Below are 14,615 nucleotides of genomic sequence, written 5' to 3'. Positions count from 1 at the left end.
TCTTTTCAGTCATTGGATAAGGAGTCTGTGAAATATTTTACACCAGCCCTGGGAGAGGAATTTCCAAAGAAAGTCTCAAAATATGAAATACAAAGACGCTCCAAAAAGACAATTTGCTCTACTGCCTCATGGTTGAAACCTTTGGTTGCTATGCCTAAAGCTCCACCCCACGCAACCAGTCCCTGGATTTGACATACCCATATCTGGTCTCCTACCCCTTGGGGCTTGGGAAGGAATTGTGAGCTCCTCCTTGTGTTTGATAGGCTGTGAACATTCAGAAGGAGGTAGAAGACCACAAAGGCACTGGTCAGGATAAACAAGTAAACATTAATTAAGTACCACTTGCTACTTGGTCTGAGCATAAACTGAACCTAAGACAACTCTATGGTCAGAAGTTTTTTCTGCCTGCAAAATTCTGCCTTTACTATTTCAAGTGCCTCTGGCAATCACGATTCCTAATGTGTTTCTACCATACAATTTTTTTCCTTCCTTCATCCCTTCTCTCCTCCCTTTCTTCCTTTCTTCATTTCTTTCTACCAGCACAGTGAATGTACTGCTCCTCTTCCCTGTTTTTGGTACAAGAAACATGTGGTAAATATCTTGAAAGGTTTTTAGGTTTGTAAGGTGAGAAAGGCAAAGTAGATTATAGAAGGGAATTTTTGAGGTACTTTGTAAGGAATCGAATGTTGATTGTATGAATCATGCAAAAACAAACAATATAGCCAGCATAATATTAGCGTATGCTTCTGATGAACTTTTTCCCCCAGTCTTGATAGTGGAATATTTTAAACTTAAGGCATAATGAGTATGCTGTAATTGGAGGATTTGCTAACCTACAAAATCTTATAAATATTCATAAAAGTAGAATATTAGAAATGACCTACTTCAATATTATAATCATCATTAAAACCTTGGCTGTCTGAATCCCTTAGGAAAGTGGTGATTCTGGACATAGGGTTATCCAAATAGCAAGAGCGATTAATCTTTGAACGGACAAAATTCTATGTTAGCTGATTTTTTTAAATGGAAACTTTTGTATAAATGTACCATTCACTTCTCAGGTTTTTTAAACAAAGGAAATTGAAATATATGTTTTCCTCTTTTGATGGTTCACTGGCATCACTATGAAACTTTGACTCTTCAGCAAGTATGTCTCCCAACAAGTCCTGTCCACTGGGCTCTCCCTTCCCCAAAAGTCTCCTATTGCACAATCCGCCCTGCTCACTTGGATTCTTTTCCCTGTGCGTTATTCCTCACCCAGTGTGTTCACACCTGTCTTATATCCCCAGGTAGCTTGTAAGTGAGAGAGGTCAAGAAGCCCACCTTCTCTGCCCCGACACCTATCAGTGTAACGCCCTCAGTCATGTTTCATGCTTCTTAAAAGAGTCTAAGTGGGAGACACACTTTTGCTTATAGCATGCAATCAATCTAAATTTTCCTTCCTGTCAATATATATTTCGGTATGAAAAAAACGAAGTGTAAGACCTCAACATCATATAATCTGCTACTCTAGTGAAGGAGTTAAAGCCACTCAGATCACATGTGATATATGTCAGTTATTGTTTTCCCAGCTGGGACATTGAGTGATTTCCCGATTGCCCATTGACAGGATGTTGATACCAATTTATAGTATTTTCAACAAAAAAGTAAAGGAAGGCATGCTTAACAATGTTTCTATTAGATCAGTGGTTTAAAATACTTGAAGTATTCAGTTTAGATCCCATTAATCTCCTGGTAGGGAGGGGTAAATACTAAAGCTATAATCAGCTGGATTCTCTGCACAGGCACACTTGGCTGGCACTGACGTTAGCCCCCAAGGAGTAATCTTTAACTTTCATTAATTCAGACTTCACTAATTAGGAAGTTGTGATCATATGGATGGGCTGAGGTCCAAAATGAAAAACAAATAATGCGAACAAAATAGGAGAAATATTCTAACCATTTTTAAAGGAATCATTTGTGTATATTCTTATTTGCTGATTGTAAACCCAGTTTGCTTTTCCTGCCAATTATCATTATCATCTAGTCCAGTAATTCTCAAACTCTAGCATGCATCAGAATCACCTGGGCCCTATCATCACTGACGCTTCTGATTTAGTAAGTTTGAGAGTGGACCCAGGAATTTCAAGTTTTAGCAAGTACCCAGGTGGTGTTGATATTATTGGTTTGGCACTACACTTTGCAAACCATAAAGCTAATTGGTATTTTATGGCCATAATTTGAATTACTTTGATATACTCTATAATTCAAGCTAAGCTCAATCAGTTTCATCTGATTGCTTTTATATTTTAGGCACTGTCACCCTGGTAGAAAGGTAAGTAGGCAGTAATTTTAAACTATGATATTAGTTATAGTAGCAGTTATCAACGGATCATATCAATCAATACACAGCACTGTCACTGAGGACTTCCTAGCTGAGCAGAGTACTGGGTGTTTCTTGATGGATCAGGTCAGTGCCACTCAAGGTTCTTCACCTTGACCTGCATTTTGCATTAACCCAGAGGCTGAAAATAACCCCTCCCATCTCCAACTCTCACTTTCGCCAGGTTAGGAGTGAGCTTACATCAGCATGTACAATCGATCAAATATACGGATTATGGTCCTGGAGTCAGACGAAACTAAGTCCAGCTCCAAGGTATATGACCTTGGACAAGTGATTTAACTTCGCTAAGATGCAGTTACCTCATGGGGTGGACACCATGACATGCTGCCAAGATCCCTCTTCAATGAAGGACTTCTTGCCCCAGATGTTGGGAGTGCCGTTGACAGCCTCCAGCTGTCAGCCCCATCAGGCTTCCTCTTTGCAGGGTCACCTGGCCCAAGGTCATGCCCCTTCCTGTGCAGCCCACGTCAATGATTAATCAGTGCAGGAATATGAAAGCCTGGCTATTTTGGAACAACTTGGATCAACTGTGAAGGTCTCCTCTCATTTCAGAGGTCTCTGTGGGGAAACCGTCCTAGGGCGTATATTGTCGCTCAGCCTCCACTCTGTCCAAACCTGCTTCTGCCTCCTTCCTTCCATAGGGGTTGATCCTAAAGGCACTCCTAAGCACATTATACTACATATCAGAATCTGCCTCCCAGGAAATCAAACCTGTGACTTTCATTAAGGAAAAAAAAATGTGGATGCAAACCCTATCATGCAGGAATTGTATCTATTCATTCATTCAATAAGAATTTATTGGGCCAGACTCTGTTCTAGATGCTAAGAATACAGCAGTGACCGCAGATATCTAACTTTAAGGAAATAGATTCTCAAAAGCATTAAGAGGTTGAAATCAGTTTTAGCTACAGTATTAATTGACTACTTGCAGAAAAAGAGGATAAAAGAGTATCTCTTCCTCCCATCACCACTTCCCCACCTACCCTGTCTTTTTTATTACCTAGGCTTATAATATTCACGTTCTGTTGTAAAACCATATGATCCTTGATTGTCTGGGTAAGCAGGTCTCAGCCTGATTGAGCCTATTCCTATATGGGTTCTCTTCCCTACCTCCATGCTGCCCTCAAGAGCTTGAAAATCCTTTTACTTAGCTTTTCCACTACCCCAGGTTGTGAAAAATTGTGAAGCTTTTAAAGTCTTATTCCCCTCCAGCAACAATTTCTTCTTTTATGCTTATGAAACATGGTAAAATCTCTCTAACTACCCAAGGCCCTATGCCTACCCAGACACGCCACTAAGCTGTGTCTTTACTGGGGTCCTGTGGCTCTAAGATCTATCCAGGAGATGGGGCACAGGTTTTGTTGGCTTTCAAATCCCACAAACCTGTGGCAGTTTGCTGCTACCGTCCCAGAGCTCAGCACGTGAAGTAGGATACAGAGACCCTTTCTCAGAGACTAAATAGCATTTTAGCTCTCACTTCTTCCCTTCAACCCTCGTCATGTAGGGAATTCATTTCTACTCTAGGTATTGGGGAACCTAGCTCTTACCTTCCATATTCTATCCTTGTCAGCCAAGAGACTAGACTTTTGACACTCAAAAGCCAAAAACAAAACAAACACACAAAAAACCCTCATTTCTCTGGTATATGCTGAAGCATCCCTTTTGTGAGCTATAGACATCAAACATCAGGCCTGATGATTTGCTAAGAAGAGCCAAAGAGGCAACAGAATGGTCTGGAAAGTAGGGAGATCATTGGTTAAATTTTCTGAATTCCACCGCTGAGATCCTCTTCACATGCCTGTCTTCTCTGCTTGATCACTTCCCCTGTAGATCTCCTTGGGCCAGCCCCTTGCCTCTCCAATAGCAGGTAAAGCAAGGTATTCCTTGAGTCTCTCCTACCATTTATTTCTAGTCTTGCCTTTGCCTGGGTCTCTTGTCTTCCTCTCAGTGTTATATAATATGCCATGCGTGGCCTCAGCAAGGAGGCAAATCTATGTATTTATCTCCTTCCTATCTCTTGTCCCCCCACCTCTCTCACTTGTCTCTTTTTCTCTATCCACCTCCACAACTGGTCCCACTATAAACTGCACTATATGTTATATGTCTTATTTACTGAAATGCCGTATTTCCTACTCTGCATTAAGTGGGTAATTCGGAAGCTTTATATCTCTCTACTTCAAAAATTCCATTATATTTTACTTCTGTTCAGAACTTGTGACTTTTCTCTGTAACTTGGAGACTTTCAATTAAAAGAAAAAAAAATTCTTCAAACCAAAGAATGGGAAAAAATGTTTGCAGATTATATTTGTATATCTAAGGGACTTATATCTTGAATATATAAAGAACTCTTACAACTGAATAATAAAAAGACAAGCGAATTTAAAAATGAGCAAAGGATTTGATTAGACATGTCTCCGAGGAAGATATACAAATGGCCAAGGAACATGAAAAGATGGTCAGCAGCATTAGCCATCAGGGAAATGCAAACCGTAATGAGATACTATCTCACACAAACTAGAATGGCTATAATAAAAAATACAGATAATAACAGGTGTTAGCCATGATGTGAAGAAATTGGAACCATCATACACTGCTGGTAGGATTATAAAATGGTGCAGCTGCTTTGGAAAATAGTCTGGCAGTTTCTCAAATGGTTAAGCATAGGATTACCATATGACCCAACCATTCCACTGCTAAGTATATATCCAAAAGAAATGGAAACTTATGTCCACACAGAAACTTGTACACAAATGTTCAGGGCAGTATTTTTCAAACTAGCCAATAAATAGAAACAACACAAATGTCCATCAACTGCTGAGTGGATAAATAAAATGTGAGATAGCCATACAATGGAATATAACTAGGCCAAGAAAAGGAATGACATACTGAAACGTACTGCAAAATAAATGAACCTTGAAAATATTATGCCATGTGAAAGAAGCCAGTCACAAAGGACCACACATTGTGCGATTTTGCTTATATGAAATGTGCAGAATAGACAAGTCTGTAGAAACAGTTGGCAGATTAGTGGTTGCCTAGAGCTAAGGGGATTGGGAAAAAATGGAGAATGACTGCAAGTGGGTATGGGGTTTCTCTTTGGGGTAATGAAAATATTCCAAGGTTTTGGTGATAATTGTACAACTCTGAATATAAAAAAGATCGAGTTGTACACTTTAAATGGGTGGTGAATTGTATGTGAGAGCAAAAGGCTCTCATTGTCCCTCGGCATTCATGTGTTCAGTTGATAACATATTGTCCTATTTTGCATGTTGCTTTGAAATTGCCACGTGTGATATATATCTCCTTATGCCTCCACAACCTAGAAATGAGAAAGTTAAAAGAATAACAGAACTTCTAGCAATTTGTGGTCTATATTGATACAGATTTCCCCCCTCTCCACATCAACTGCTGTAAACCCATTGGAATTCTGGATATAATGTCACAAAATAAAAATTTTAATACATAGTTGAACTTGTAAGAAGGGAAAGGGAAACCCCAATCCCAGAATTGAAGAGAAAATCAGAGCCATAGCAATGATACCAGCAGCTGTTGAGTAACCTATGGAGGTGTAGGTCCTGCTGAATTATGTCCTCATGGGAACAAAAAGGAGGTTTCTGGAGAGTGAGGTCACCAAGATTGCAGAATGGACTATCTCGGCATCACTCCCCAACAGAGATCAACCTACAACTAATAAAACACAAAAACTGCCATCCTGCAATCACTGGAACTTAGGGGAAGAGGCAGAGAGACCCTCTGAGTCTGTGAAGGCATGGAAAGCCACAGCAAGTGGGAGGAGGGACAAACCTAATCAGACCCAGCCCCAGCTTTTCCCTGGGCCAGCATGTCACAGTGCACAGAGACATCAAAGCAGCAGCAGCACTGTCTGCATGAAGCTTATTGGAGTCTGCAGGGGAGAAAGGGGCCATGACCACTGAAAAAAAAAAAAAAACAACAAAATACTTCTGAGTGCACCATTTCATTTCCCAGGCCAGCAAAGCTTCCTGCAAGCTTCTCCATCAGTTGCATAGGAGGGAGGGGCTGCAGACAAGGGGGAGGGGAAAAGGTTTACCCAGAGGTCAGTGAGCCTTTATGGCAATTCTCATGGGGCCTGCCCCATGGGAAATGTTTGTGCCCGGGAGTTGGGGGGGACCTGATCCACGAGGGGTGCATTGATAAGCAGAGCAGCTTAGGCAGCTGATCTGCCTTCTGAACTGTGTGATGCCACATAGGGTCAGGGTGATAGAACTGCAGGGACACAGTTTGCAGGAAAGACTCAGTCCTGGCCGAGAATTTCCACAAAGCCCAGTTGTGTCTGTGGTGAACCGACAGGACCCAGAAGTGACTAAAAAGCTGATGTTTAAAATTTAGTCCACACAAAAAGCTTTCCCCAGTCTGAGAAAAAACAGTAAGGCAGCAATTTAGCTCAGGTACAGAGTTTAAGTTCAAACCGTTGCAAGAAGTTTCCCTCAATCAGGAAGTCACCACAGGACAGTAATTAGTTTCACAGAATGGAAAAAAACCTCAGACCAGAGACAAATTTCCAATATTGAGCAATAAAGGTCTAATACCACTAAAGAACATCTATAAAACCTGGAGCAGGAACAGTCTCCTCAACTGCACAGGCATCAATGTAAAGACACAAAGATTGAAAAAGAACAAAGAAATATGACACCACCAAAGGAAACCAACAAAGTGCCCGTAATGGACCTAGAAGAACAGCAGACTTATAAAGTGTCTGACAGAATTCAGAATAATCCTCTTGTTCAGGGAATCACAGGAAAATACAGATAGAAAATTATATGATATTTGGAAAACAATCTGGGAGCAGAGCAAGAAACTTGACAAAAAAAATTGGTTAAAAAAATAGAAATTCTAGAAATAAAGCATACATCAGCTGAACTGAAAAGCTCAATAGAAAGCTCCAACAGCAGACTTGATCAAATAGAGGAAAGAATCAGTTAGTTTGAAGACAGAACATAAATTATCTAGTCAGAGGAGCAAAAAGATGGACAGGTACAAAGCTATGCTATTTACCCTAAGTGAATAAATGTGTGGTATATGCATGTATTGAAACAACACACTGTACCCCACGAATATGCACACTAAATGTTAAAATATTAAAATTTAAAAAAGGAGAGGACACATCGACATACAGAAGGAAGACAGGCATGTGAAGACAGAGGCAGAGGAGATCGGAGTTATGCTGCCACGAGCCAAGGAATGCCAGGAGCCACCAGAAGCTGGAAGAAGCGAGGAATAATTTTCCTCAGAGCCTGTAGGGAAAGCGTGGCCCTGTCAACACCTTGATTTCAGACTCTGGCCTCGAAAACTGAGAGGGAATAAATGTCTGTTATTTCAAGGCTCCCCCCCAAAAAAAGTCAGAGAAAATGGGGTCAGGAAACAAGAATTGAGAGAAATTTTGAGCTTGACCTTCAAAAATAAAAAATCTAAAGAAAGAAAAAAAAAAGAGATTTTTTTTTGCCTACAGAATGTGGAGGAACTAGAACTCAATTCCAAATATCACCCCAAACCTGAAGCCTTACAAAACTGCCCCATCAGTTAAAAAGGGACTTTAAAAAATATTCCCCAAAGCTGAAAGAAGTATTGAGTTTGCTTCTATACACATCTTTGGATGGAAAACAGACAAATGCAAGGCACCCTAGGCATCAAAACCTAAGTTCTGTGCCATGCATGGGTATGGGATTCAAGTTTATATTGTGAACCAAAGACAGGAGTCCTAACCTGAGATAATGATGCACAATTTTTCAAAGGCAATTGAAACAACTAGGGCATAACGAAATCTAATTTAAAACTTCTATATCAGGACTCTTACCAACCAGAGTCCAAGGAACTCTCACGAGAAAAGATACAGCCCCTTCTGAAGGTAAATTTCCAGGTAAAATGGTCAACTACATAAAGAAAGAAATCACCAAGAGGGAAAGTTTGCAAATGAATGGAAGAATTAACACTCCAAAAATTTCAGATAATAGAGTAATAACTATAATTAAAAGTATTGAAATGATAAAAGAATGATCAGAAATGATAATGAAAGAATAGGGTAGAAATATCTTTCCATAAAGGCCGATAAAATTAATTATATTTAATTTCACGTTTATTTGCCCCAAACAACTGCAGACACTTATAGAGAGTTTAATCAGCAAGTTGAAAAATCAGATTTGCAGCCACGTTTTACATTGTAATGTTCAACTCTCTCAAGCTTTTTCATAGACAATGGGCACAAAACTTAAATGTAAAAGCATCATGTACTCAGCTGACTCCTTACCAAGAATCTTTATGGAAAAACTCAGAATTTCCTAAAAGAATCAATCAAGAGAGTTACTTCCTCCATCTCAACCCCATCCCTGTCCCATGTATCTATATCATGGACACTCAGTTGTTAAAAAAACAAAGAAACAAACAAACAAAAAAATCATACTCTCTGTGGTTTTCATAAATAAAATAAAATTCTGAAATGTTACTTTCACATATATAATATTTCCTTCATTCTGATATGTATGAGTATTAGAAACCATATGGAAAAGCTGAATTGTTCTAAGACTTGTGTAAATAACTATTCACAATTCTGCAATTCCTAGTATTTTCAAAATGCTGTGAAATATATGGTCATTATTCTGCATCGAAACATCGCATCCTTCCCTTGTAGATGAGAGTGTTCAGCTAGAAGGGTCAGACGACTTCCCTGAAGAGACACAACCAGGTTGTGTCGCTTCAGGAAAATCAACCTTCTCCTCCAGAACAGGGTTCATCAAATTCAACACTATTGACATCTTGGGCTGGAGAATTTTTTGTTATGGGGGAGGAGAGCTGCCCTGCCCGGTAGGATGTTCAATAGCTCCCCTGATTCTCCCCACTAAATTCCAGTAACACCCCTCCCCAGTGGTGACAACTAAAAATGTTTCCAGACATTTCCAAACGTCCCCTGAAGGGCAAAATTGAGAACCACTGGTCTGGAGAGAAAATGGCTGCATAAGCAACTAAACAGATGGATGTGATCTTACCTACACAATTTTCACTTTTTTTGTGGAATGAATATGATCAATCTTTCTTTAAAGTTTACATTCTCCCTGTTGAAATAATCCTGCTGATTCCTAAATATATTTTAATATTCCCACGGCACACATTTTTTAAAGAAGGCACTATCTCTATGTGTGATAGTGTAAATTATTAACAGCTCATTTTTTAAAAATCTGGCAGATGACCTTTGTCTCAAAACTTTGATTCCCAATTATATTGAAATATTAAGTAACACTACGTTAACAAAATTCACTGGAAAAGAATTTGGAGATGAAGGGAGACTTTATTTGGCAAACAGTTTGCAATCCAGGGAGACTCAGCCTTTGGTAGGGAACAAAAGTGTGCTCGGCCAGAACAGAAAGGAGTGCTCTTCCATAGAGAAGGCCCCTGCCCAGGTTCCCACTCCGGTCCGCTATGTAAATGAGGGATGCAAGCCCGTTCTGTCCTGGTTGTTGTTAAAATCCAGCAGCAGTTGATTCTGGCAGCATAAACAGGAACGGACAACTGTGAAAGCCCCAAAGTTCAACTTGTGTTTAGCTTGTGGTTTTTCTGAGGATGCAGGGCAAGTGTGTAACCTCCACTTACCAATGGCTGCTTGGCTCCATTCAGTTTCTGGACCCAGTTAGCCACTCAGGACCCATCTCAAAGGACTGACTCTCTCAGGGCTCACAACTATCTGAGTTAGTAAAGTGCTGTTCTGCCAAAGAGCTCACCCTGATCTTGTACACCCAGGTTATTTCTGTGAGGTAGGGAGGAGTTTAGTGCTGTGTACCATCACGAGAGGAGGAGAAGAATAAATCCAAGGATATCCAACTTGCCAGAAGCAAAACAGACAGTGACAGACAACTGGTAGGGCTCTTTCCCCCATGAGGGTTTTTGAGACTCAAATTACCCAGAGCAACAGATTATTTAACTTATGTTACAGTATATTAACAATTTACCCCACTTGGTGTTACCCCCAAATTTAGAAATTATCTTAATTTTTTAAAATTAATAATAATATTACTTTGCTTTCTTAGGAATTCTGGCACTCTTATGCATTTATACAAGTAAAACATTTATCATTCTAAATGTCACAAAGATATACTTTGCCTAGAGGAAAGTGGACAGGAATGATACCATATTTCTTGGTAAGAATACATTGCATAACCCTTGACAGTAGAGAAAAATGATCTAAATAACATGATTTCCAAAATTGAAGCATCCTACACACATTCCCATTTAGAATTATTAAAATAATGATAGGTCAAATCACACTTGCATAAAACAAACAAGATTATATTTTCTTACTCATTAAAACATTGTAGAAAGATTCACAAAATTTGATATTTGCTTACAAATAAAGTGATTTTTAAAAATCTATACACCAAAGAAACATATAAATATGTATAGTTTATTTAAATGTTATATAAATCTCTTTGCTTTAGATAAATGCTACTTCCTATTTTTTAAATTTCTTAATGTTTTCAGTTAACAACCACTAAGTGTATAGGGCACGGTTACCTAAACAGCATGGATCAGAATATTTAAACATAAAATTATTTAATTATAAAGCATTTGTATGTATCTAAATATTTCTCTTATCTTTTTAAAAAAACATTGAAAGTTTTAAACAAAACTTATAAACAGTATCTAATGTGGGTACTGCAGAAAAATTAAGTTATTGATGAAAACCTAGCTAAGAACATAACAAAATAAACAGTTAAGTGACTTTGAGACTGCTACTTGAAATTTTAAAACATGGAACAAAGCATATATTAAGTCCAGAACAATAATAAAAAAAAGTAGTGTTTGCCTATGTGATTTAGCTCTTTAACTGGATGAATATATTAGAATTTCAAGATTTCTAAGCATATGTACTTTTAATTTAATTGATTGCAAATTAGTTGACGTTCAAAAGTTCAACTTAGTAGCATTAAGTGTAATCATCTAACTCCATGAAGCTTAATCATTTTTAATAATATAATGTTCTTGGATCACCAAAACTATAAGTACCTACATCAAGTATACATTAGTCAATACCAGGCTCATGGGAGTTTGCAATTTACAGGCTGGTTAATCAGGTTAACCAGGATTTGAGCTGGCGTGATTCACACCACATGTCTCGAAAGATATCCAAGAGCAATAAGAAGAATTTTAGGAAGGCAGGCACAGGTAAAGTACATGACAAAACCAAAGTTGGTGGGTCAGAAACTAGAAATGTGGATAAGACCCGTAGTCTAAGAAAGGCAATACAAGCAGCCAGTGGCCACGGACGCTAGAAAACAATCCAAAAGGCATAAGAATAGATGCACAGCACCAAGAAAACCTTGATCATTTGGCCCTTGTTCTGCACCAGACGGGATGCTTCTGAGCCACCTTCCTGAGCCAGAATCAGTGCCAAGGCTAATATGTGCCCTTGGCTGACAGGGGGATAAAAAGCAAAGATCTAGGCAACATAGACCTCTCCCCTCCCTGATAACAGAGTATGTGGTAGGAGCGAGAAAAACTCTTTTCAGTATTAATTATGATTTTGACAAATCTCAAAACATATGCTAACATCAAAGGCATGGAAAATATTTTCAATAACACCCAAATTTAAGAACATGCTTTTGACCCTTAAGTATGTGTGTATTTGTGTGGATTAGCCTTTCGGTATACATGTAGTCATAACTTTAACAGCCACAGCTCCATTGAAGGAAAAGAGAGAGGGGGAAATACCAGTGCTAAAACTCTCAACTCCAGAGCAGCATCAGTGAGTGGGTGTAGTGAGCAAAGATAGTCAGGATTTTGCTTTAATAAAAATTGATCCCCGAAAGAACTCATGAAAGACAAAAACAAAACAAACAAACAAACAAACAAAACCTAAACCTGATCATAGAAAACAAAACCTGAGACACTATTGAAGGTCATGTGGTATCAGAGCATCACAAACGAGTTCCTTTGGTCTTGCCACTTTGATCTGTGAAGTTCAATTCAATATGGTTGAAGGCAGGATTATCAGTCCCACCATCTTCCACTGGATGAGATGTATAGCTCAGAACATGCTTCTTCTAAAAGAAAGTGTTAACATGCTGGTTAGAAAAAAAGAACCTGTTCATTCATTCACTTCTAAATAATTGTTACTATTGTTTTCATTTCTCTAAACCAGCTTCATAACCTACTGAGGGAGGCACATACAAGAGGTCATCAAAAAGTCCACAGAAAGTTTGGTATTATCTTTTGGTTCTATTTTCCCATGAACTTTTTGAAGCACCCTTTTATAGCTCATCACAGGATAGAAAGATATAGAACAGACGCAGATCGTCAGAGGATGGGCTAAATACCCTTCTTGTCCATCACTGTTCAAGAAAGAAGCTGAGGACCGAGTGCTCTATGCAGGTGATATAGCCCAGTTTCCTAAGTTAAGGTAAACAAAAGCCAACTTACTTTCTTAAAAATATCAAAATTGGATAAAAAGTCTTCTTTGGTTAGTAGGAATCTAGGATCTACATTCTGTTTTCTTCCTCCTGAAAAAAACATCATTTACATTGTTAGAAAGATACCTGTAACTCCACAGTGACATGCCATCACACAGGCTTTTCAGGTATATACATTCAACTCTACGCACTCACAAAACACAAGGAGAAAGAGAAACTTCCCTAGTGCTGAAGACTTAGCCCACCCTTCCCCTCTTCTCATTCAGTCTCAGATCCTGCAAGCCTCTCACTATGATAAATGAGTCTCATCAGATATACGAGATGGTTCTTAAATGCAAGCCACCTGCCTCATCTAAAGCTCACCTAGAGAAAGAGTCGCCCACCCAATGCTGGTAGGAAAACTGGCTCAAAAGCATCCAGCATGATCCCCCAGTGAAATATCAAGCCATCTGCCTCTGCTTCAGATAGTGGAGCTTACTTTCCTCAGTTTGGTGACTATGAATATATATGTGTGTGAAGAAATGCAGGAAATTATGAACTGTTAAGCAAATTATTTAAATGAAAATCAGTGTGTTCATTAATGTTTGATCCAAGTCCTCTTCCCTAAGATTTTGCTTTACCTAAAATTATCCTTTGGTTTGGATTTTTTTTTTTTTTTTTTTTTTGACCGGTAAGGGAATCACAACCCTCGGCTTGGTGTTGTCTGCACCACGCTCAGCCAGTGAGCACAGCAGCCATCCCTATATAGGATCCGAACCCGCGGCCTCGGCACTAACAGCACCGCTCTCACCTGAGTGAGCCACGGGGCTGGCCCTGGTTTGGTATTTTATTTGTGGATCAAAGAGGATGCTTTTTAAAATACATCTTTGAGGATATACCTCAAAGAGTAGTCCTCAGACTACCTTTATCCAAATATTCTAGAAGATGTGCTTAAAATTCAGATTTCTGCACTCCAGCCTGGACTAATCAAATTAGAACCTCCGTGGGTAAGGCCACTGAATCCTGACTTTTACTGAATTTCCAAGGTAATCCTTATGCCCTGTAAAGTTTGAGAACCACTTCAGTACAAATATTAGGCTTTTAATCATGGGAACCTCTGCTATTCTGGAGATAGGACCAACTTTAAATTAATTCATTCAACATTATTGAATGTCTACTGTGCACTACAGACTCTTCTAGGTATCTGTATCTAGGAGATACAGAGATGAATAAAACAATAACTGCACTCATAGCTTGTGGCTTACTTGGGAAAATATTTATCCCCAGTTTACTGCCGAAGAAACAGACTCCTCGTGCCTAGTAAAGAATTAGGTGGAATTGAAATGCCAACAAAGTCTGTATGGCCTGAATTCTTGCAGATTTCTAGTAAAATATGGTAGGTTTTAAAACATATTTCCCAAGGAACATCAGAATTGTATGTTTCTAGATTTTTATCAAGGTGCTCACTGCTGCTATGCAGTAGGAATAAGTCATTTATGGAATTAATGAAGTTGGTGTGTTTTTTATTACTGGATGTCACTCATCTGGGTAGAGTGTTACTTTTTAAAAGAAAAGGTATAGCTGTATATGGTTATCAGAATCACAGCATTTAAAGGAAAAAAAAGGAGTACTCCATGGGAGTTCTCTGACACCCCACTTTCTTAAGGAAAAAATGTGTCATGAACCAAAGGCCAAATAGCACAAGGAGACTGGTCAGATGTATTCCAGGGCTGTCTGGTTAGCTCTGCTGGTTAGAGCACAGTGTTATAACACCCAGGTCGAGAGTTCAGATTCCCATACCTGCCAGTGGCCAAAATAAA

At 39.0% G+C, this 14,615-nt stretch overlaps 1 protein-coding gene across 1 annotated transcript in view; it reads right to left on the bottom strand.

The window, feature by feature from the left end:
• Window positions 1-12,324: 12,324 nt before the first annotated feature.
• Window positions 12,325-14,615, bottom strand: part of SLC5A8 (solute carrier family 5 member 8) — a 45,859-nt gene continuing 43,568 nt past the window's right edge. Inside the window, exons 14-15 of the mRNA XM_063076056.1 lie at window positions 12,827-12,906; window positions 12,325-12,450 (exon numbers count right to left, since the gene is read on the bottom strand). Of these exons, the coding sequence (XP_062932126.1) occupies window positions 12,325-12,450; window positions 12,827-12,906 (206 nt within the window). The remainder of the gene's footprint in view (window positions 12,451-12,826; window positions 12,907-14,615) is intronic.

This window comes from Cynocephalus volans, chromosome 12, assembly GCF_027409185.1.
Source record: "Cynocephalus volans isolate mCynVol1 chromosome 12, mCynVol1.pri, whole genome shotgun sequence".
NCBI classification, from domain to species: Eukaryota; Metazoa; Chordata; class Mammalia; order Dermoptera; family Cynocephalidae; genus Cynocephalus; species Cynocephalus volans.
Note: the sequence above shows the minus strand (reverse complement) of the source record. Positions and strands in the feature narration are given on the sequence as shown.